General features: G+C 39.4%; 1 protein-coding gene across 2 annotated transcripts in view; it reads left to right on the top strand.

Annotated features, from left to right (window-relative positions):
- The window catches only part of ASTN1 (astrotactin 1), a 572,154-nt gene that overhangs the window by 543,319 nt on the left and 2,708 nt on the right, over positions 1–26,127 (top strand). Inside the window, exon 22 of one of the 2 annotated variants that reach the window (XM_006887713.1) lies at positions 11,581–11,764. In XM_006887713.1, the coding sequence (XP_006887775.1) occupies positions 11,581–11,764 (184 nt within the window). Of the gene's footprint in view, positions 1–11,580; positions 11,776–26,127 lie in introns of those variants that run through there. The other variant, XM_006887712.1, reaches the window with a different exon arrangement.

Below are 26,127 nucleotides of genomic sequence, written 5' to 3'. Positions count from 1 at the left end.
ATTTGAACTGTGCACCTCTGGGATTGCAGTGCAGCTTCTTGCCACTAGGCTGCCAGAGCTCACCTAGTAATCCATCTTGATTGCATGTTTGGTCAATTTCTAACTGCAAAGGTTGGTAGAAATCTTCCATTTCCTTCTTTTGGCTCTAGTTGTTGGTACACATATTTAAAGGATAATGTTTTTCACTGGACTTCCTTGTATGCATATGGATATTATCCTGTCACTTATTACATTGTATGTCAAGATGGATCTAGGAGTTACTTTTTTAACTATGAAAGCAACCCCACTTCCTTCACCTTTTCATCTCCAGCATAATCATATGATCATCTAATTAAAAATGTCCGTGCCAGTTCATCTCATTTCATCAATAACTAGTATGTCAATATTTATGCATTCCATTTCTTTCTAGTTTTCTTACGTTCATGCTTCTCACATTCCACATTCTAATCATTAGTGTCTTCTTACAACTGTTTCTCCTCCTTTCTGTTTCCATATTTGAGGCCTCAGCCTCAGTTGTCATATCTGCTAGTCTAAGTTTGCTTTATTAACATAGGGTTTTCAAAGGTCTGTTATTTCGGAAGTGGATGGCAAATCCTTCTTCCTAGTCTGTCTTATTTTGAATGCTAAGATTTAGAACACTATCTGTAGCTGACAAATATTTCATAGAAAGAACCAGATGAAAGGCATTGCTCCAATTATAGAAACAACCAATAGATTCAGTGTTGCTTCCCACCCTTGACACATGTGTCTTGACCCACCCCTTTCCCTGCTACACCAGCATTCCCTTCCACTCCCACCTACGCCATTCAACACCTCTCCCCCCCCATCCAGCTCTTGATATGATGGCTTAGATCTCAAGCCTTCTTGGCTTCTGTGATTCTGAACGCCTCTCACTGCTGCCAGTTTCTTATACTATGAACAGTATCTCTTGAGTTTAAGTCCAAATACTAGGTACTAGTATTAGGGAAGGCTTCCTGTCTCACACAGCTCTGAGGAAAAGTCTTCTGCCTTAAACTTCTGCTCAAGGGCTGACTTTTTGTGGCATAGAGCCTCTTCTCTTCCATTTGCAGCACGCTGCGGTCACAAGGAAATAGTTTCCCAGAAGAGGGTGATGTGTCCTCTAGGTCTGGTATGTAAGCATGGCCCTCAGGCCCAAAACTATTTAAGAACTATATTAGTGAATAAAATGGAGCAAACCAAACATCCAATTCCATTAGATAACCAACCCAAGATACCAGGAGAGAGAGAATCAGGTATAGGGGGCACATGGAGTCAGGCAGCTCTGTGATGTATCTTATTTCTTTTTTGATCTATGGGACATATAGTGTCCACTTATTTTTTTCAGCTTCTGGGGGTTTTGTTAGAAGTTGTCATCCAATTTCTAGTGTAGCCATCAATTGGAAGCTTGAATAACTGTATAAATCTGAAGAAATGGATTTCACCTGTCAATCCTAGCACCAGAGAACCCCTTTAAGACATATGGGTCCCAATAACAGTAGTTTAAGCCCAGAAAAGATTGTGAGGATGGCATAGGATAACACATTCTTTCTTTCTATTGTATATAATATTGCTATAAATCAAGAGCTGACTCGACAACACTTAGTCATAATGAAGTACCAAAATCTTAATCACAGGGTCACACAGTTTGATGGGTGGAGGGAGAGGCGGGTTAAGGAAATGGGAAAGAACTGATGTGAAAAACAATGTATATGAACTTTAGAAGTAAGCCAGTATAAAATTTTTAAAAATTGAAAAATTGAACTCAAGAACATTGAATCAAAACCTGTATCACTTCAAAAAACCATTTTCTTAATTTTATTCTAAATTCATTTAATTAATGCAAAGGGTCATTACAAAGACAGAAGAGGAAGAAAAGACCAAGACAGATGTCAGACAAGATAGTGAATATTGCACTAGAGCGTTGAGAAGCCAACGCAAAGGGAAGAAATTAAGAATTTAGGGAACTGAACAGAAGATTTTAAAGGGCAGTGCAGGAAGACAAAGTAAAGTATTACAATGAAATGGGCGAAGAGCTGGAGTCAGAAAATCAAATGGGCTGAACTCGCTCAGCATCGTTTCTTAAGCTCTAGGAACTGAAGAACAAATTCAAGCCTCAAGTTGTAATACTTAAGGATGATTTGAGCAAAATATTACATGATCCAGAAAGCATTAAAAGAAGATGGAAGGAATATACAGAGTCACTGTACTGAAAGAAATTGGCTGACACAGAAGAGTTTCATGAAACAACATATGAGCAAGAGCCTGTGCTGACGAAGGAAGAACCTCAAGCTGCTCTGAAAGAATTGGCAGAAAACAAAGCCCCAGGAATGGACTGGACAGCAAACTAATTTACATATTTCAACAAACAGGTACTGCCCTGGATGTACTCACTACGTTGTGCCAAGAAATGTGGAGTACAACCACCTGGCCAACTGACTGGAAGAGATTCATATTTGTTCCCATTCCAAAGAAAGGTGACCCGACAAAGTGCGGAACTTATTGAACAATATTATTAATATCACATGCAAGCAATATTCTGATGAAAATTATAAAATAATGACCAGAATAGCACATCAACAGAGAACTGCCAGAAGTGCAGGCTGAGTTTAGAAGAGGCTGTGGTCCTAGGGATATTATAGCTAATGTTACATGGATCTTGACTGGAAACAGAGAGCACTATGGGAATGTCTATCTGCATTTCATTGACTATGCAAAGGCATTTGACAGTGTGAATCACAAGAAACTGTGGTTAACTCTGAGAAGAATGGGAATCCCAGAAGAGTTGATGGTGCTTATGTGAAACCTATACTTGGACTAGGAAGCAGTTGTCAGACAGAGGAAGGAAATACTGCATGGTTCACAATTGAGAAGGATGTACACTAGGATGTGTCCTCTTTCTATATCTTTTCAGTCTATATTCAGAACTAGGCTCTGTGAGGAGGAAAGTGGTATCATGTTTGGAGGAAGAATTTTCAAGATCTTGTGTTGTGAAGATTACACAACCTTGCTTGCTGAAACTGAGGAGAACATGAAGCACTTGATACAGAAGGTCAAGAACTGCAGCCTCAAATATAGATTGAAGCTCAACATCAAGAAAACAAAGATTCTCACCTCTGGGCTGATTGGCAGCATCGTGATAGATGATAGAGTGAGATTGTTAATAGCTTCCATTTGTTTTACTCCAGAATCCACACTCTTGGTACCAGCAGCCAGGCAATCAAAAGACAAATTGCACTGGGACGGTCTACTGTCAGGGTCTTCTCCAGAGTACTGAAGAGCAAAGATGTTAATCTGAAGACTAAGATGTGCCTGATCCAGGTCATGGTCTTCGTGATTACTTGCTATGTATCAGAAAGCTGGACAATGACTAGATAGAAAGAGAATTGATGCCTTTGGGCTATAGTGCTGGAGAAGAGTATTGAGTGTACATACCATGGACCTCTAGGAGAACAAACAGGTTTGTCCTAGAGAGGGTAAAACCAGGCTGCTCCTTGGAGGCAAGGATTCTGACACTTTGTCTGACATGCTTTGGGTATGTTACAAGGAAGGACCAATCCTTGGAGAAGGCCATCATGCTTGGGAGGGTGGAGGGACAGTGCAAGAGAGAAAGAATATTGTTGGGATAAATTGACTCAGTCACTGGTGTAGTGGGGATAGGTATGTCAAATGGGCTCAGGATAGAGCAGGGTTCAGAGCTGTTGTACACAGTGTTGCTATAAGTCACAAGGGGCTCAGTGGCACATAACAACAACAACAAATTCAAATACACAGATTCAATAAATTAAAAGAAGTAAATAATTTGGTCTTGAAATGATTAATGTGTTTTCTCCACTTCTCCTGATATTATTATTCATAGTCAGAAGGATGTAGTAGTGATGATACTGACTCTTGCTTTTTGGACCGAGAGCCAATCAACAACTGCTCTTTAAAAACAAAAACTATTCTTTTATCTAATACAGTTTTGGACAGGGCATTTACAGCTTTTTCTTGGACTGTTATTGCATTGGCAGCATCATACATTCTTTTTCATGTTAGTTGATGGGTTTTGAATAGACATTTTATGTTAAAGGATGTTTTAAACTGATGTAAGAGTTCAGAAGAGTAACCTTCTCCTGGCTTTTCTACTATAGGATTTATTGCATTAAATCTGATTTCTTTTCCTGTTGTATCAAAGGAAAAGTTTTAAGTTACCTATTCAATGTGTGCTTCCAATAGTAATGGAGACAAGTATCACCAGGTACATCTGTAATTATCACCACCAGTGCCAGACCTCAGTAGCCTAGCTGAAGCCATAGAGAAGGCAGAAGATGGACAAAAGTAGCTGGCAGCACTAGCAGTGGGCTGTGTGGATGAACTTAAATAGGGAAGGCGACAATCTAGAAATTATACCTAGAGAAATGAGGGAGCCAAAGGATTTAGGAGTCATATAAACTTGAAGAATATTAGTCATAGTAGTAAGAAGTACATGACTTATGAAAGAAAGTTGTGTTCGTCGTATATGATGATACCTACTCCTCATTTATCGACATCAAAGTTTCATTGTGAGAAAATGAAGATGACCAGATCAGATCACAGAATGGAGGATGACTATTTTTGTTATGTACCAGTGAGTTAAAACCAACCCATACCTGACCCTCCAGCGGGTTTTCAGAGACAGTGAATCACACAGGGAGAGATTGCCCATCTTTATCGCACAGAGCTGCTGATTCATTTGAGCTACATGGTTTTGGGTTGGTAATATAACTCCTTACCACTAGGCCGTCAGAGCTCCCTAGAGACTACATCACTTCAAAACATCCAAATTACATCACAACAAAACTGCCAAAGCACTTATAATCATGTAATCATAAATGTATACTGTATCTTGACAGTATGCCAAATAAATATTTTACATTTAATTATCACTGCGTTCTCACAAAAATCTTCAATGTTATACGTTGCTAATCATCACTGAACAGCCAAGGAAATTAAAACACAGAGTTAATTAACTCTAGGCCAAGGACACACAACTATTACAACCGAGCCTTATTTGTTATAACAATCTATATGCTCTTAACTATACCCCTGCTCCCAGTTCTGATAATGTCTTCTGCTGTTGAAAGATCTCAGTTCTACTCTGACACTTCGCTGTCCTCTTGAACTTCTGATCCTAGAAAGATAATTTTAGCAACTCAGCTTAAGCTCCAGATGGATATACAAGCTTGTGCATGTTATTTTTAATGCAGCTAAAGAGGCTAGCTTTAAGAGTTTGGTAATTAAAGGGTATGGAGAAATATCATTGAGAAAGTCCTCCTTAATGCATACTCTAATTTCTTCCAAGGTCATGAGCCTTCCAAGGTCATTTAGCCAAAACTGTTTGATCACCTATATTATTAATCCAGTCAGGACATATAGGGGGCGCTGCTGACCTAGTAGTAAGAAGCTGAACTGCAATCCCAAAGGCATGTGGTTCAAATCCACCAGCTTCTCTGTGGGAGAAGGATCAGCAATCTCCTCTGTGTGATTTACTGCCTCTGAAAACCCAGAGGAGGGTCAGCTATGGGTCAGTTCCAACTCATCAGCAACAACAAGAAAAGAAATATAAGCTAGAAAGACCTGTCCTCTTAGGCAACAGACAACAAAAAAGAGTGAGAAAATAATTACTCTACCTGGGCTGGTTAAAAACACATACCCACTCATTGAGTAAATTCTGATTCAAGGAGACCCTCCATTGGGTTTCTCAGGTTGTGAATCTTTGTGGAAACAGGAACTGGCCTTATCTATCTCCCTCAGGGTGGCTGGTAGATTAAAACTGACAATCTTTCAGTTAGTAATACAACTCATAACACACTATGCTACCAGGGCTTCCTTGTGGACAGGATAGCAATAGAATTTTATTCATTTTAACAAAGACTCTCTGACAGTGATGGTTCTTGGTTTTGTCACTACCAACAACTATGATCACACTTGGAATTGAGGCAAGGGATCAGATTGCTCTACCTATAAACCAAGAGTGAGTAAAGTTCCACCTTGAGGAAAAATGGACTCAGTTTCTTCATCCCCAAAATTACAATTTAATTTGAGATAAACACCTCTCTACAGACTTCTCAGACTTTTTGGATGGAAATGTAAATGCAACTTTTTCTTAACATGGAAGCTCTGGCAGCATAGTCTGTAGGAAGGTTTTTGTTTTATTTTGTTTTGTTTTCCCCAGGTGTTTTTAGGTACTCTTGAGTCAGGCAAGATTCATAGTGACCCTGTGAACAAAAGATCTGAACCCTGTTCTATCCTGCGCCATCCTCATACTTCCTGACACATAACAGCCCACTGAAGCAGTTACTGTATTGAGGGTCTTCCTCTTCTTCACTGATCCTCCACCCTCCCCAACATTATGTCCTTCTCCAAGGAACAGCCCCTCCTAGTAACATGTCCAAAGTATGTGAGGCAAAGCCTCATCATTCTTGCCTCCAAAGAGGATTCCAGCTGCACCATCTCCAAAACATACCTGTTTTTTCTCTTGGCCGTCCGTGGGATGTTCAGTTTCCCAGTTAGAACCTCTTTTTTTTAAAAAAATGTGATTTTTAACAAAAGTTTATGGAAAGGTACATTTACATTCATTAATTTATGTACATTTCTTCCCTCCTTCTTCCATCTTCCTCCCCTAGTCTCCTTTACAGTGTGCCTCTTGTTCCAGATTGCTGTCATCTATATAATGCTGAACCAGATGAGCTGTGGGAGAATATCAAGAATATCATCCATGAAGAATGCAAAAGGTCACAAAGACAGAAGAAGAGAAGACCAAAATGGATGTCAGGAGAGACTCTGAATATTGTACTAAAATGCCAAGAAGAAATTGCAAAGGGAAGAAATTGAGAAGTTAAAGTTTCAAAGGGCAGCACGAGAAGACTAATAAAAGGAACAGGAGTACAAAAATCAAAAGGGCTGAACTTGATCGGCATTTTTTTTTAATGGAACACTTCTTGCTGATCTTCTCTGTATCGTTCCCATTTTAGTATATGTGCTGCTGAAGCGAGCACGATTGGCATTTCAAGCTGAAGAAACTAAAGAACAAATTCAAACATTGAGTTGCAATGCGGATGCTATGGACAGAATAGTAAACGATCCAGGAAGCATTAAAATAATATGGAAGAAGTATACAGAGTCACTGTACCAAAAATAATTAGATAACACAGAAGAATTTCAAGAAACAACATATTATCCATAGTCTATGGTGATGAAGGAGAATGTTCAGGCTGTTTTGAAGGACTTGGCAAATAGTAAATCCCCAGGAATTTATGCTATACCAATTGACATATCTCAAAAAACAGATGCTGCCCTGCATGTGCTCTCCAGGTTGTTCCAAGAAATCTGGAAGACAATTACCTGACCAACTAACTAGAAGAGACCAATATTTATTCCCATCCCAGAATAAAGGTGACCTGAGAGTGTGAAAATTACAGTACAATATCATTCATATCACTAAGTTGTGCCAAGACATCTGGAGGACAGCCAGCTTGCCAACTGACTGGCAGAGATCCATATTTGTTCCCATTCTAGAAAAAAGTGACCAGACAGAGTGTGGAAATTACAGAACAAAACCATGAATATTGCCTGCAAGCAAGATTCTGCTGAAAATGATCCAAAAATGACTGGAGTAACACATCAACAGAGAACTGTCAGATGTGCAGGCTGGGTTTAGAAGGGCTCATGGTACTAGGGATAATACAGCTAATGTTAGATGGATCTTGGCAGAAAGCAGAGAGTACCAGAGGAATGTCTATCTGTTCTTCATTGACTATGCAAAGGCTTTTCACTGTATGGATCACAACATCTGGGATGCTGGGCTGTATGAGGAGGAATGTGGCTTCAGGATTGGTGGAAGATTCATCAACAAACTGCGTTATACAGATGACACAATCCTGCTTGCTGAAACTGAGAAGGACCTGAAGCACTTGCTGCAGAAGGTCAAGAACTGCAGCCTTCAATATGGATTGAAACATCCATATTGAAACATCAAGAAAAAAAAGATTCTCAACACTGGGCCAATTGGCAGCATCAGTATGGATGATGAAAAGATTGAGATAGTTAACAGTTTTAGTTTACTTTGCTCCACAGTTAACACTCTTGGTACCAGCAGCCAGGAAATCAAGAAATGGATTGCACTGGGAAAGTCAGCTGTCAGGGACCTCTCCAGAGTACTGAAGAGCAACAGCATCAGGCTGGAGACTAAGGTGTGCCTGATACGGGCTATAGTCTTTGCAATTGTGTGGTATTCATCGGAGAGCTGGACAGTGACTTAGTATTATAGAAAGAGAATTGATGCCTTTGAGCTGTGGTGCTGGAGAAGAGTATTGAATATACTATGGACTGCTAGGAGAACAAACAGGTTTGTCTTGGAGAGGGTGAAGCCGGAATGCTCCTTGGAGTCACAGATTCTGAAGCTTCATCTGACATTCTTTGGGCAAGTTTCAAGGAGGGACCAATCCTTGGAGAGGGACATCATGTTTGGGAGAGTAGAGGGACAGTGCAGGAGAGGAAGACCCTCAATGAAATGGATCAATTCAGTGATTGGGGTAGTAGGAGTGGGTGTGTTGGAGACAGTAAGGTTGGCACAGGATAGACCAGGTTTTAGGTCGCTTTGAGTCGCAAGTGACTTGAAGGCACATAGAAACAACATTACACACAAGCAAAATTATGCTGAAGATTATCCAGAAATGACTGGAACACTACATTAGTACAAGAGAACTACCAGAAATACAAGCTGGGTTTAGAAGAGGTCATAGCACTAGATATATTATCGACAATGTCAGATGGATCTTGGCAGAAAGCAGAGTATCAGAGGGATATCTCTCTGTGTTTCATTGACTGTGCAAAGGCATTTGACTCTGTGGATCACAAAAATTGTGGTTAACCTTGAGGAGGATAGGAATCCCAGAACACTTGATTGTGCTTATAAAAAACCTATACTTGGACCAGGAAGTAGTCCTCAGAACAGAGCAGGAAGCACTGCATGGTTCAAATTCAGAAATGGAATGTGTCAAGGATACATCCTGTTTTCATACCTTTTTCAGTCTGTATGCAGAAGAAATCATTCAGGGGGCTGGGCTTTATGAGGAGGAGTGTGGCATCAGGATTGGAAGAAGACTCATCAACAGCCTACATAATGCAGATGACACAACCTTCTTGCTGAAACTGAGGAGGACCTGAAGTGCTTGCTGCGAAGGTCAAGGACTGTAGTCTTCAATATGGATTGAAGCTCAAAATCAAGAAGACAAAGATTCTCACCACTGAGCCAACTGGGAACACCATGATGGATGAAAAAGAGATTGAGGTTGTTAATTACAGCTTTCTTGGCTCCACAATCAACACTCGACACCAACAGTCAGGAAATTAAAACATTAATTACATTAGGTAAATCTGCTATCAGGAAACTCTCCAGTGTACTGAGAAGCAGTGATGTCAGTGTTGAGACTAAGGTGTGCCTAATCCAGGCCATCGTCTTTGCAGTTACTTGCTATGTATCAGAGAGCTGGACAGTGACTAAGGATGATAGAAAAAGAGTTGATGTCTTTGATTTGTGGTCTGGAGAAGAGTATTGAACATATCATAGACCACCAAGAAAACAAACAGGTCTGTCTTGAAGAGAATGAAACCAATTTCTCCTTGGAGGCTAGGATTTTGAAGGTCCACCTCGCATAATTTGAGCACGTTGTCAGGAGGGACCAATCTTTGGAGAAGGACATGTGGGTTGAGGGACACTGAAGGAGAAGAAGACCCCAGATGAGATGGATTGATAGAGTAACTAGGGCAATGTGGATAGGTGTGTCGAAGTCAGTGAGACTGGTTCAGGGCAGGGCAGGCTTCAGAGCTATTGTATGTAGGATCGCTGTGAGTTGCAGGTGACTCAGTGACACAGAACAACAACATTATACCTTTCAGACAGTTCTTCCTCTCATCTATTCCAATGCAGTGTAGGGAGTTTTGTGGCTGACCCAAAGGCTATTTGCTTTGATTCTATAAGCAGCTCCTTGAGAGAAAGATGACCTGTCTCCTTTTGGGCATTTTATAACCTATGAAAAGTCATTGAAGGATCAACTATGACTTTGTTCCAACTCAATGGCAGTGCATTCATTTTGTGTTCCATTCTGATTGAGAAAGCATTTGACAATGAGTTGCTTTGAGTTCCACAGGAAAAAAGGCCAAGATTTGACCAAGTCATTGTTACTTTTTTCATATCATTGCTAAATTTGCCCTAAAAGAAGCCTAAGTGGTACCAGGAATCTGTGCTAGGATGGCAACTGAAAGACTGACAGTTCAAACCTATTCAGCAGCGCCTCAGGAGAGAGACCTGATGATCTGCTTTTATGACACAGCTTAGAAAGTCTTGCAGGGCAGTCTACTGTCACACGAGGTCACTGAGTCAATGTCGACTTAATATAATAGCACCCAACAAAAAGTTCACTCTTACCAGTGTATAGCTTTGAGGTAGAAATCTAAGAGATATGACTAAGACTGAAAGATCACTCACTTGAACTGCATTCAGTTTATGTACCACTCAAGATCTGCACATGTACCTTCATAACTCTGGTCTCAGAGGCTGGCTCTAGCTCTTGGGTTTCTGCAGTCTTGAAGTGAGCTAACTGTGACACTTGGACTGCTCCAGGCTGACAGGTCTGTATTCCTGGTGAGGCATGATCTGGCAGCACTCACTTCATACCCCAATGAAAGATGATCTGTCCCCTCCTGCCAAGGGCTTTCCTGTTGTCTTTATGTGATCCGGCTGTACCTAACAAAAGGCATCCTGCAACTGAGGTATTTAATGCTTCATGGGACATCAGTGGACCAAAAGTGTTTGGGAAATGGAGATGAAGTGTTACTCCAGCTGCCTCCTGAACAGCCTGCTGTGATCCAGTTGCTACATACATCCTCTGCTGCAAAACAGGAATCAACCTGTCAAAAAGTTTTGCAACTCCATAATACAGTCCTTGATGTTTATTCTCTCACCTTTTTTTTTTTTTTTGCCTTATTTCCTTTATTCTTATGGCTGTTTTCCTGGGATTACAGTGTCTAATCAAGGAAACTTAGTCTCATATACTTGAGCATGTTTTCAGGAGAAAGACCAGTCCTTGGAGAAAGACATCATGCTGGGTAAGTTGGAGGGTCAAATAAAGAAGAACCCCTCAACAAGGTGGATTGACACAATGACAGTAACAATGGGTTGGAGTCTATCAGCGATTGAGAAGATGGTGCAGACTAGGGCGAGGTTCTGTTTTTCTGTTCATAGGATTGCTATGGGCCTCTAGCTCTGTATCTTTAGGAAATGCATGGAAAGACACAGACTGTTAGAATGGAAATTGACTTTCGAAGTATTCTTGTTCTAGACTTTCATACTACAGGAGAGAAAATCAAAGACTAGTGACTCAGAGGCAAATGTATTCTCCAGGTTGCAGGTTCCGAGTTCTGTAGTACCATTAAATGCGCATGCACACACTAACACACATGTATATACATGCATGTGTATGTGTTTATGTGTGACTATATATATATATATATAAAATATATATATCTTATTTACTTATTTGTCTTTCCTGTTTTCCTCAGAAATAGCAGATAAAATCTACAATCTCTTCAATGGCTATACCAGTGGGAAGGAGCAACAAACTGCCTACAACACCCTCCTCGATCTGGGTTCCCCTACCTTACATCGAGTCCTCTACCACTATAACCAGCACTACGAGAGTTTTGGAGAATTCACTTGGAGATGTGAAGATGAATTAGGCCCCAGGTAATCAACAAGCAAGGAATTCTGAGGTGACACAAATGCTTAAGCCTTGAGCAACTAACCAGAAGGTTGGTGGTTCAAATCCAACCAGAGGTGCTTTCGCACAATAACCTGGCAATCTGCTTCTGAACAGTCACAGCTGTGAAATTCTCTGGAGTGAAATTTTACTTTGAAACACTTGGTGTTGACAAAGGTTGGAATCAACTCAGTGAGAAGTGGTTACTAAGCAGATTGTCTTATCTCCTTTAAAGAGATTTAACACCTCCCACACTATCATTCTGATCATTTTACATGTAAGGTGAATTTTCCATCCATGAATTTGCAGATATTCTGGATAAGGTTTAGGGCATGGAGAAAATCAATAAGTCCCGTGCTTTTAGGTCAATTAATGTAGATTAGTTTCTTGGGTAACTCTAATTAAGTCATAAATTTAATCCCTGAATTTTGGAAAAATTTTTATTTTTAACTTATTTCTTCACTCTATCATGTTCATGCAACATATAAATACTAAACTGATCTAAAAACTGTCTAGTGAAGAAAATTGGTATTTTCATTAGAGAGGGTATTTTAAAATATTTATGGCATATGATCTTTGCATGTTATATACATTATAAAGGCAAATTGTCAACAAAATCTCCACATTCACTTGAATGTGAAAGTGGGGTAGCTAACTAATATCCTGCAATGAACTCGGTCTCACCCAAAATGGACGTGAAGAGCTTGCCAATTCTCTTCCCCTTCTCCAAGGCTACAACTTACTAATATTCAGTGCCATTGCTTTTAGGTTTTGCAATCCTAATAAAATTCTAGGGAAGAGAGGAGTGAGAAGGTGGAAAGGTGTTATCTTCCCTCCTCCATTCCTAATTAGTATCTCAAAATTGTTTTGATTTGCATCTCTCTGAGAGTTAGGGTTTTTGAACATTTCTTCATGTGCTTGTTTGCCATCTGAATGTCATTAGTGAAGTGTCTATTCATACTCTAGGCCCATTTTGCAATTGGGTTGTTTACCTTTTTCTTATTGAGGTGCTGGAGTATTGTATACATTTTAGATATGAGTCCCTTATAAAATATTTCATTATCAAATATTTTTCCAGTCTGGAGGTTCGTTTTTTTTCTTTTTTTCACCCTGTTGCAATTTCTTCCTTTTTTTAAATTTCCATTCATTCACTGTTGCACATTTTCCTCCTTGCCCAGTTCACTTTTCTCTTTGGAAAAAAAATTCTTTCATCGTTGTACAACCCCACACCATACACACACATACACCAAGTCAGCTTTACCATGCAGCTCTTATTCTGGACTGTTGTCATGCAAATAACACCTAATCATATACTCCTTTTTAAGCAATTCTTCATGTGCATGGGGATTTGATTCTTCCCACTCATCTGTTTTACTCTTTCCTGGTTGTAGGGTTTTCAAGATGATGGGAAGACTGTTCCTATTGTCGATTAGGGCTTTTCTCTGATGAAGTTTATAGTCCTTGGTTTTACTCCTTAGGTCTTTGAAGTACTTTGAGTTGGGTTTTATGTGTGGTGTGAGTTGTAGGTCTTGCTTGAGTTTTCTACAGAAAGTTTTCCAATTTTGCCAACATCATTTGTTAAAGAGACTCTCATTTTCCCACTTAACTGATCTTGTCTCCTGATCAAAAATCAATTAACTATAGGTGTAGGAGCTGATTTCTGGGTTCTCAATTCTATTCCATTGATCTATGTGTCTGTCATTGTACCAGTACCATGCTGTCTTGTCTTCCAAGGCTGTGTAGTAGGTTTTTAAATTAGGAAGTGAGATGCTTCATACCTTGTTTCTCTCCTTCAGAAGAGCTTTACTTATTCAGGGTCTCTTTCCATTCCAGATGAAATTAGAAATTGCTTTTTCCATCTCATTGAAAAATATAATTGGTATTTGTATTGGGATTGCATTGAACTTTTAGTTTGCCTTTGGTAGAATTGTCATTTTACAATATTGAGTCTTGCTGTCCATAAGCATGGTATATTCTCACATTTCTTCAGATTTCTTTTTGTTTCTTGTAGTAATATTTTGTCATTCTCTTTGAATAGGTCTTTTGTGTTTCTAGTTAGGTTAACTCCCAAGTATTTAATCTTGTGGTTAGCTCTTGTGATGGGTTTTGTTTTTCTTAGCTCCATTTCTGTATTCTCTTTGTAACTGTGGAACATTCCAATTGATTTTTGTATGGTTATTGTATCCTGGCACTTTGCTGAATTGGTCAACTATGTCTAGTAGTGTTCTCACTGAGTCTTTAGGGTTTTCTAAACCTGCATTATGCAGATGACACAATCCTTCTTGCTGAAACTGAGAAGGACATGAAACGTTTGATGCCGAAGGTCAAGGACTACATCCTTCAATATGGATTGAAGCTCAGCATCAAGAAAACAAATATTCTTACTGGGCCAATTGACAACATTATGATAGATGGTGAAGAGATTGAGACTGTTAACAGCTTTTAGTTTGTTTGGCTCCACAATCAACACTCTTGGTACCAGCAGCCAGGTAATGAAAAGAATTATTTGCTATCAGTAACCTCTCCAGAGTATTGAAGAGCAATAATGTCAGCCTGGACACTATGGCGTGCCTGATCCAGGCCATGGTCTTCTCAATTTCATGCTGTGCATCAGAAAGGTGGACAATGACTAGGGATGATAGAAAAAGAATTGATGCCTTTGAGCTATGGTGCTGGAGAAGAGTATCAAATATACTATGGCCTGCTAGAAGAACAAATGGGCTTGTCCTGGAGAGGGTGAAACCAGGCTGCTCCTTGGAGGTAATCATTCTGAGGCTTTGTCTGACATACTTTGGACATGTTGCAAGGAGGAACCAGTCTTTGAAGTGGGACATCATGCTTGCAAGTGTGGAGGGACAGTATAAGAGAGGAAGACCCTTGGTGAGATTAATTGATTCAGTGACTGAGGTAATGAGGATAGGTATGTCAGAGACAGTAAGGTTGGCACAAAGCAGAGCAAGTTTCAGAGATATTGTACATAGGGTCACTATGAGTCACAAGCTACTCAATGTAACATAACAACAACAATTATACTACCATATCATCTGCATAAGATATCATTTTACCTCCTCTTTGCCAATTTGTATACCTCTTATTTCCTTCACTTCCATGTAATTTTGAATAGGAGAGGTGATAATGAGCATCCTTGCCTAGTTTCTGTCTTCAAATGGAATGCCTTTAATCTCTCTCCATTGAGAATTATATTGGCCCTTAGTTTTGCATATGTGTGTATATATATTTTACTATGCTGAGGAAATTCCCCTCTATTCCTATCTTGTTGAATGTTTTAATCAGGAAAGTGTATTGGGTTTTGTCAAAGGTCTCTTCTGCATTAATTGATAGGATCATGTGTTCTTATTCTTTGCTTTGTTAATGTTATGAGATGTAGTGATTGTTTTTCTTATATTGAACCATCCTTGCATACCTGTTAAGAATCCCACTTGGTCATGATTAGTTGTTTTGATTTTTTGTGTGTGTGTATTATTTGATTCTTTGATAGCACATAACAACAACAACTGTTGAATTCTATTGGCCAGGATTTTATTGAGCACTTTTGCATCTATGTTCATGAGAAATAATAACCTATAGTTTGCTATTTTCATGATGTTTTTACCTTACTTTGGTATCAAGGATATGTTTGCTTCATAGAATGAGTCTGGGAGATTTCCATCATTTTCTATTTTCTGAAATACTTTATGTAGAATTGGTGACAGTTCTTTTCTGACTGTTTGATAAAATTCACTTATAAAACCATCTGGTCTGGGTTTTGTTTTAGGGTTTTTTTTTTTGGTTGTTGTTGGAAGTTGTTTTATTACCTGTTCATTTTCTTCTGTTGTAATGAGTCTGTTCATATTGTCTACTGCAGTCTGTGTCAGTTTAGGTAGGTTGTGAGTTTCTAACTATTTGTCCATATTTCTAAGTTTTCATGTTTGAGTATAGTTTTTCATAGTATTTTATTGTTAATTTTTTTTATTTTAGTTGGTTCTGTTGTGATGTTGCTCCTTTTATCTCTTATTAGGATTACTTGTATCTTTTCTTTTGTTAGTTTTGTTAGTGGTTTGTCAATTTCATTGACCTTTTCTAAAAACCACCTCCTGGTCTTATTGATGATTTCAATTGTCATTCAATTTTCTATTTCATTTCTTTCTGGCCTAATTTTAATAATTTCAGGTGTCAGGTTTTCTTGCTGTTATTTTTCAACTTGTTGCAGTTTTTGGGTTAAAGAATCAATCATTACTTTTTCTTCTCTTTTGATGTGTTTGTTGCTATAAATTGACCTCTAGTTACTGCTTTGGTTGTTTCTCATACATTTTGGTAAGTTGTGTCTTCATTGTCATTTGTTTCAAGAGGCATTTTGAGTGCAGGCGGCACATAACAACAACATCAACATTACCCACTCATGTGCAAGCAAGGTGTTGTTCAGCTTCCAAATGTATGGTTCCGCCCTCCCCCCACTTTATCTTCTGGTTATTAATTTCTAGTTTTGTAGCATTGTGGTCTGAGAAGATGCTTTATATTATTTCTATTTTTTTTTAATTTATTGATGCTTGCTTTGTGTCATAAAATGTTATCTGTTCTGAAGAATGATCCATGTACATTGGAGAAGAATGTATACTGTGCTTTTTTGTAGTGCATTGACCTGTATACATCTGTGAGATCAAGTTGGTTGATTATGTGGCTTAATTGTTCAGCCTTTTTGTTGAGTTTCTTTCTAGTAGTTCTATATTTTCTTGATAGTGGTGCATTGAAGTCTCCTAGCACTATTGTGGTGTTGTGTATTTCTTTTGAGTTCTGTTGACATTTGCTTTGTATATTTTGCAGCTCTATCATTGGGTGAATAGATATTTATTATGGTTGTGTCCTATTATTCTATTGACCTTTTAGGCATTATATAGTGACCCTCCTTTTCCTTTGTGATGATTTTTACACTGGAATCTGTTTTATAAGAGATTAATATCTTTACTACTGCATTTTCTGGCTGCTATTTGCTTGGTATCTTTTCCCATCCATTTATTTTTTTGTCTTTCTTTGTCTTCACTTTTAAGGTATGTCTGTTGTATACAGCATATTGATGGTTTTTTTGTTTGTTTGATTGTTTTATCCTATCAACTACTCTTTTTCTTGTCACTGTTGTATTTAAAAACTTCACATTCAGTGTAACTATTGAGAGGCAAGATTTTATTGCTATCATTTTGTTGAGTCCTTTTTTTATGTTGTTGCTGGTTACTTTGGTCCACCCTGCTTTCTTTGGCATCTCTGTAAGAAGGATTTCCCTCAGTATTTCCTGCAACATTGATCTTGTTTTTATTATAAGCTTTGTTATATTCTCCTTTTCTGAGAATATTTTGATTTTTCCACCATATTTGATGGACAGTTTTGCTGGGTACAGTATTCTTGGTTGACAGTTGTATTCTTTGAGTCTTTGATAATGTCATTCCATTTTCTTTTTGCTTGTGTGGTTTCTGCCAAAAAATGAGCACTTAATTTTATTTGTTTTCCCTTATAGGTTACTGTTAATTTCTCCCTCACTACTGTCAGAATTTTCTCCTTATCTTTGGTTCTGGAAAATTGGACTATGATATGCTTTGATGTTTTTCTTTTGGGATCTATTCTATATGGATTTTACTCAGCTTTGTGTATTTATTCTTTCATTCTTCATTGTGACTGAAAAGTTTTCTTCTAGTAATTCTTCTACAACTTTCTGAGTGCCTTTACTTGCTTCTTCCTGTTCTGGGATTCCAATTATGCACATGGTATTCCTCTTGATAGTGCCCCACATTATTCTTAGGCTTTTTTCTGTTTTCTTCCTTTATTATTCCACTTTTTGTTCTAGCAGATCAGTGCTGATCTGCTCTCTTTTTTAATTATTATTATCCATTTTAATGAAAATGAACAGAGATTTTTAATTTCCATTCATTCATTGTTGCACTTTTCTCCCTGCCCACCCCTACCCTCCAGTTCATTCTTATCTTTGAAAAGTAAAAGAAAAATTCTTTCATTGTTATATATTCCCTCCCCCCAAGTTCAGTCCACTAGGCAGCCTTTGTTCTGGACTCCTGTCATGACAGTAATACCTAATCACATGTTCTTTTTAAACAATTCTCTCTCTCATATGTTTCAATGCCATGTACATAATTTATCCCCTCTTTTTCAGTCTCCCCGCCTGCCATCCCCAGTGTCCTGTTTTACAACAGTGGCACTATGTAGTATTTGTCCTTTTGTGATTGAGATATTTCACTCATTCAGATGGCCAAAAAACACATGAAGAAATGTTCAAAATCCCTACCTCTGAGAGAGATGCAAATCAAAACAACTATGAGATATCATCTCACCCCAGTAAGAATAGCAAAATTTGACAGAACAGCAAACATCAAATGCTGACAAGGCTGTGAAGAAACTGGAACCCTAATTCACTGTTGGTGGGAGTGCAAAATGGTGCAACCACTATGGAAAGCAGTATGGTGCTTTCTCAAAATGTTGCAAATAGAAATACCATGTGACCCAGCAATTTCACTACTTGGAATACAACCCAAAGAAGCCATAATCACCACCCAAGCAGATGTATGCACACTTGTGTTTATTGTGGCTTTGTTCACAATAGGAAAGAGTTCGAAACAACCTAAGTGCCGTCAACAAACAAATGGACAGAGAAGCATGGTATAGTCACACAATGGAATACTATGCTACGTTGAAAACCAAGGAACTCATGAAATATTATTCAAAATGTATGACCCTGGAGGACATTGTACTGAGAAGCCTATCTTTTATTTCACTCGCTCTGTGTTCCATCTCTTCAACACCATTCATATGTTCCTGCAACATGTTGACAGCATCTGAAACATTAATCCTCATATTGTAGGTTGTGGTTTCTTGTTTCTACAGAGCCTCTAAAATCTCATTTGTTTTATCTGTATTGTCTTGGATTAGGTTTGTTTGTTTGTTTGTTTGCTTAAGTTCCTCTTGGCTTTTGCTTGCAGAGTCCTATAATTCTTTGAGTTTGCCTTTCACCCATTGAAAATATTCAACCTTTATTCTCCTGAATTCTATGTCAGAATTTTCTATCTGACTTTCTAGCTTAAGGAAATCCGTTGATTCTGTGTTTTGATCAGTCTTTTTGATGGCATCTTTTTTTGTTTTGTGTAGGGTGTGATTGTGTGTCTGCTTCTTCTGTGTCATCACTGTGGTAGAGTTTTTCATGCCTAGGGCCCTTAGCAGACCCTTGGTCTGATAATCTTGGCTCAGAAACTCACTGCTCCAGCGGAGCAAAAGGCAGCTTGCCCTACTTGAAATTCTCTGTGATTCTTAGATTGAAAGGAAGACTTGCTTCAGTTGAGGAGAGAGATGGCCTGTGTACTAGCAGCCCAACTGCTGAGGGGTGGGGTACAAAGGATCCACAGTTCAAGTAATGACTCTGGGAGAGGACAGGGTACCTAGATGTTTTTCAGGAATGAAATGGCTTCACCTGTGATATTGGTGCTTCTGGTGCAGGACAGCAGGGAAGTAGGTGAGCAGTCTCCACATGACAGGGCAGCAGTCTCCATGTGGTGAGGCAGTGGCCTAGTGCTCTGCGCAGGAGCATAGTGCAAGCAGAAGTCAACAACATCATCTTTTACTCTCCAACTCTATGTTGTCTTTTTTACTGATTTGTATTCTCCTCTCCTTTCTGTTACTCTCTACCTTTTTTTCCATCCCTTTTGTGACATAATAATTGTTTTGGAACAGCTCTTTGTCAGGAAACCTGGAAGTCACAGTTTGAATAGTACTAACACATATCATTGACTTCCATGGATTTTTGTATTTATTTTATCTCTTAGGACTCCAGTGTCAGAAGGAAATTCCATCAACAAAAAAAATTAGCAGGAGAAAAACTAAGACCCTGCTGCTCACCACATATTTTCTTCCTAAAACTCTCCATGGAAGGTCTAACAGGAGCTCTGGTGGTGCTATATTTAAGTACTCATTTGCTAACTCATTCAACAGTTGGAACCTACAAGCTGTTCCAAAGAGAATAGAGACATCATGATATTCTTTCTTAAAGATTGTAGCTGTTATTTGCTGATGAGTTGACAATGAACAATCTGAACCCTACCCTATCCTGTGCTATTTTTATCATCTCTGACATACTCTAGTTCACCACTATAATCACTGTGTCGGTCCATCTTGTTCACAGTTTTTCCCTCCTTCGTTGACTCTCCATATTTATAAGCATAATATATTTTTCCAAGGACTGGCCCCACCTACTATGTCCAAAGTGTGTGAGATAAAGCTTTGCTATCCTTGCCTCCAAGAAATACCCTGGCTGTACCTTTTCCAAGACATATTTGTTTGTTTTCTTGGCAGTCTGTGAGATATTCAGCACTCTTCTCCAATGCCACAAGCCAAAAGCATCAATTCTTCTGTCATCTATATTCATTGTCCAGCTTTTAATTATATAGCAAATAATTGAAAAGATTATGGTGAACTTTAATCTTCAAACTGACATCATTGTTCTTCAAAACTTTGGAGAGGTACTTAACAGCAGACTTTCCTATTGCAATGTCTTCATTTTCTGGATATTTAGTGTCAAGGATTTTTATTGTGGACCCAAACAAGATGAAATAATTAACAATGCCTGTCTCTTTTCCACATATCATGATGTTGCCTATTGGCCTGGTGGTGAGAATTTTTGTTTTCTTGATGTTAAGATGTAACCCATATTAAAGGCTGTAGACTTTGATTGTCTGCAGTAAACATTTCAAGTCCTCTTAACTTTCAGCAAGAAAGATTGTGTCATTTCTTCTTTATATATTTAAGCTTCTGAAAGAATTTTTTCTACATATGTATTGAATAGGTATGGAGAGCAGATATACCCATGATGCATTTTTTTCCTGATTATACATCATGAGTATTCTTCTCTTGCCTTGTTCATAAAGCAGCTTCTTTGTCTGGGTGAAGGTTTTGCATCAGCACAATTAAGTGTCCTGAGATCCCCATTCCTTTCAATGTTAGCCATAGTATGTCATGATCCACACAGTCAAATGCCTAGGTAATTCTTTGTTGTTAATAGATGCCATCCAGTAGACTACCGCCCTTAAAGATCCTATGAACAACAGTTCTGTACCCTGTCCTATTCTGTGCCATTCTCATAAGCTCCAACATACTTGATTGAGCCCATTGTTAAAGTCACTGTGTCAGTCCATCTTCTTGAAAGTCTACCTCTCTTTCGACCCTCCACCTTACCAAATATGATTTTCCCCCCCAAGGACTTCCTAACAACAGGCATATTTTTGTTATTGTAGTTTGTACTTTTGAAAGTTAATTACTCTTCTCCAATAACACAACTTAAGGGCATCTATTCCTCTTCCATCATCTTTATTCATTGTCCAACCTCTATATGCACATTGTTGTTAGGTACTGTTGAGTTGAGGATGACTCATGATGACCCTAAGGACAAAAGATCTGAAACCTGTTCTAATTTGTGCCATCCTCACACTTCCTGACACACAACAGCCCATTGTAGCAGTCACCATATCAATCCACCTGGTGAGGGTCTTCCTCTCTCTCATCGACCCTCCACCCTTCCCAACCTTATGTCCTTCTCCAAGGAATAGCACCTCCTAGTAACATGTACTAAGTATGTGAAGCAAAGCCTCATCATTCTTGCCTCCAAAGAGCACTCTGGCTTCACCCTCTCCAAGACGTATCTGTTTGTTGTCTTGGCCGTCCATGGGATGTTCAGTGTTCTTTTCCAACACCACACAGCTCAAAGACATCAATTATTTTTCTGTCATCCTTATTCATTGTTCATGTCTCGGATGAATAGCTAGTAATCAGAAAGACTATGGTCTGAATCAGACACACCTTATTCCTCAATCTAACATCACTACTCTTGAATAATTTGGAAAGATCCCTAACTACAGATTTCCCTAATGCAGTGTGTCTCATTATTTCCTGACTGCTTGTACCAAAGGTTTAAAGACTAAGGTATGCCTGATCCAATCAAGGTCTTTTTAATTACTTTCTATACATATGTATATATATGTATGTTGTTGATTGCCTTCGAGTCAAGCATGACTCATAGTGGCCCTATGAACAAAATGCCTGAAGCTCCTCTACAACTATGGCATTTACCAGAGTTTACAGAGTTTCCAGAGGCATGTTATTTATGAAGTGGATGCCACTCCTACTTCCAAACCTGTCATAGCATGTTATTGTTGTTATGTGCCTTTGAGTCCCCTGTAATGTATAGTGACCCTATGTAGAGAAGCTCTGAACCCTTCCCTGTCCTGAGCTAGTCTCACTAATTCCAACACACCAACCTCCATTGCCCCAGTTTTTATATCAATCCATCTCATCCAGGGTCTTCCATTCCTACGTTGTCTGTCCACCCTTTCGAACATGATGTCCTTCTCCAGAGACCGATCTCTCCTGGCCATGTGCCCATAGTAAATGAGGCAGAGCTTCACTTTGAGATATATATAAAAGACTTTGATTGGATCAGGCATACCCTAGTCTTTAAACTGATCTCATTTCTCTTTCGTACTCTAGAGAGGTCCCTGACAAACAGGTCTTCTCAAAGCAACGTATCTTTTTATTTCTTGACCACTGGTACTATGGATGTTAATTGTGAATCTGAGTAAGATGAAATCATTCGCAATCCTTTCTCCTATGAGGCAGTTCCCCAAACCAAATTCACTGCCTTTGTGTCAGTTCTATCTCATAACAACCCTCCAAGGCTGTAAATCTTAATGGGACAAGATTGCCCTGTCAAAGTGTCATGGTTCTTCTAGAGAATCATAGAAAAGAATGTAAATGCTCTCTGCCTTTAGATACATCAGCCCACTTTGTGATTAGTTGTGAGAATTAATATAAAAGGGTTGTGGGGCCCGTATTTCTTGTGAGAAAGCAGAAAGGATTCAGTTCAGTTAAATCCAGTGCCATTAAAATTTGTCCCGGCCCCCAGATTGAGCTGAAGGTTGACAAGCTTTAATAATGGCATCTGCTGCGCTGGTACTAAGAAAGAAGGTGGCCACAGGCTGAGTGATCAGATGCAGACTCAAATTCATTTATTATTTTTTAAAAATGAGAAATGAAAGCTGCAACAAAGAGTTCATAGACTAATTAAATCCATTCTCTTGAAAGGATGGTTAGGATGTGTTCCCCTTTTCTTCCCTAGAGGATGACGCACATGCCGCCCTCACTCTTGCTTCACTCCCCCCGCTCCAAGAATTTGTTGACAGGCAATGACATACAGTAGGAGAGATTTAGTTAAAAGGACCACCAGACTCCACATTCTTGATGACGACTTTTGGAAAGTTTACTTGACCAAACAGCAGAGTTTGATAGAGGAGAGGACAGATCATCTACATAAGACACTATTTGGTCAGCAGGCAAAGTGTTTGATTTCTTTGACCAAGCCTTCCAGTCAATTCATTTCAGTCCAACTCTCTTTCTACCCACATATATGAAATCAGAATCTACCCAAGCGTCTAGTTAAGATGTAGATTCTGACTCATTATATCTGGTGGTGGTTGTTATATACCATTAAGTTGGAACCAACTCATAGTTGCCCCACTAGTGGGTTTTCAGAGGTGATAAATTGCATGTTGTTGTTGTTGTTGCTTGCCATTGAGTCTTGCATGACTCATAGCAACTCTGTGAACAAAGATGTGATTGATGCCTTTCTATAACTATCATCATTTCTCCAAAATCATAGGCATGTGGTTTAGGAAGTGGATGCCACTCCTGCGTCCAAGCCAGTCTTAAACTGTGAGCTCCACAAAACACTGTCCACCTTGGGCAACTGTTACGCCATTTGACAACCCAATGGCACAAGGTTCAGCATCACAGCAAACCTAGATTACCTCAGTACAGAAAATTGACAGAAGAAAACAATCCATAGTACATTCATATGTGTAATATAAATAATAATAGCTATAAAATATCATAAATCATTGAAGCAATTCTATGGGGATAAATCTCCAAAACACTGCAGGGTCCTCCATCAGAAGAACAAGGTGGTGTCCAGCTACCACTGTCAAAGTTCCTGATCAAGAAAACAAAAAATAAATCTGATAAAAATGAGCACGGGGAAAAGAAAACAGAACTTAAAATTCTTAAAGGATCCAAGTTCCTTTGACCCACTGAGGCAGGAGTTCTCCAAGACTATGGCCTGCGTTGCTCTTCAAACTTGGATTTATAAAGCCTCTATAGTTACCTTTAGCGAGCTTTGGTAACCTAGTGACAAGAAGCTGCTCTGTAATCCCAAAAGCCTGTGGTTCGAGGCCACCAGCTGCTCAGCAGGAGGATGGGCAATCTCCTCCCATTCGATTAACTGCCTCTGAAAACCTGCCTGCCTCAACAGTACATGACAACAACAACAAAGTTACCTTTAAACTAATTAACTGTTTAGTCCAAGAGTAAAAATTGCTTTCTTGAATACTACAAGTCATTTCTTGTTTGTTTTAAACAATTTTTTTTTAAATTATAATGAGACCAAATGGTCAACAGCTATTTTGAAGCACAGATGAGAAGGTTGGGAGGCAGGGAGAGTAAATGAGTGAAAATAAAACAACTATAATGTACATGACGAGAAAGCTGGCACAATGTGGAGGCTGTAATGCACATCATTGCTCATTATGTCTAGAACTATGGAAATGAGGTTAGTTTTACTGCATATATTTTTACCAAAAAAGGAAATTTAACAGCAAAACATTACGATGAGCAAAAGCCAGGCATAAAGTTATATATACTACATGACTCCACAGATAACACTGAAAAACTGTCAAAATTGATCATCATGATAAAAATCTGAGTAAAGGATATCTCTGTAGCTAGTGAGAGTAGAGGGAAATGAATTGGAAAGAAACTTCTAAGGTAACGAATATGTTGTATATCTTAACTGATAAATAACATAAGAGTTGATTACCTGTTTTTCTCCTGTGGAGCATTTGGTAGATTCTGTGTACTTTTGCATTGGGCATTGTGATTCCTTCCTACTGAGCCACCAGATTCTCAGCAAGGCATCAAGCCAACCAGGGACAGAACCCTGCCTCTGACCCAGCACCAAAGTTGGAGAAAGCATGACTGCCCTTCTGATGACTTCTCACCTCTCCAAGCCCCTTGGCTTTGCTGCTGACTCACAGCACCTTTCCTTCCCATCCTCTCCGCCCTCTCTGAGTTTGCCCTCTGAGGAATGCAGTGATATCATCCCTTGGTGCACTGACCCTGCCAAGACAGAAGAGGAATGAAATGAATGTAGCTAATGTTCTCAAAAGCTCATTCTCAATGGCATACAGAAACTCAGTTTCTGGAAGGAATTCTTGATGAAAATAGGAACGGAGTGGGTCTTCAGTTTAAAACTGAGCTTAGCAATTGGTAAATACCGTGAGGGATCTACTCTTTGAGATTTCTAGAATGGCATTGTTGCTGTTGTTATGTGTCGTCGAGTCGCTTGCGACTCATAGCGACCCTATGTACAACAGCCCTAAACTCTGCTCTGTCCTGTGCCAATCGCACTGTCTCTGACACTCCCATCCCGATTACCCCAGTCACTGAATCAATCCACCTCATAGAGGGCCTTCCCCTCCTGCGCTGTCCCTCCACCCTCCCAAGCATGATGTCCTTCTCCAAGGACCGGTCTCTCTTCACAACATGTCCAAAGTATGTTAGACAGAGCCTCAGAATCCTTGCCTCAAAGGAGCCATCCGGTTTAACCCTTTCCAGGACAAATCTGTTTGTTTTCCTAGCAGTCCATGGTATTCTCAATACTCTTCTCCAGCACCACAGCTCAAAGGCATCAATTCTCCTTCTATCCTCCTTGGTCATTGTCCAACTCTCTGATGCATAACAAGTGATTGCAAAGACCATGGTCTGTATCAGACGCACCTTAGTCTCCAGAGAGACACCACTGCTCTTCAGTACTTTGGGGAGGTCCCTAACAGCAGACTTTCCCATGGCAATGCGCCTTTTAATTTCCTGGCTGCTGGTGCCAAGACTGTTGACTATGGAGCCAAGCAAACTAAAGCTGTGTACAATCTCAATCTCTTCACCATCCATCCTGATGCTGCCAATTGGTCCAGTGGTGAGAATATTTGCCTCAATCCATATTGTAGGCTGCAGTCTTTGACCCTCTGCAGCAGGTGCTTCAGGTCCTCTTCCGTTTCAGCAAGCAGGGTTGTGTCATCTGCATAACGCAGATTGTTGATAAATCGTCCACCAATCTTGACCCCACATTTCTCCTCATAGAGCCCAGCCTCCCGGATAATCTGTTCTGCATATAGGTTGAAAAGGTATGGAGATAGGATGCATCCCTGGCGTACTCCCTTCCCAGTTTTGAATCATGCACTGTTCCCTTGCTCTGTTCTGACGA

Source organism: Elephantulus edwardii, unplaced genomic scaffold (assembly GCF_000299155.1).
Source record: "Elephantulus edwardii isolate Elephantulus edwardi_28Jun2011 unplaced genomic scaffold, EleEdw1.0 scaffold00061, whole genome shotgun sequence".
NCBI lineage: Eukaryota > Metazoa > Chordata > Mammalia > Macroscelidea > Macroscelididae > Elephantulus > Elephantulus edwardii.
Note: the sequence above shows the minus strand (reverse complement) of the source record. Positions and strands in the feature narration are given on the sequence as shown.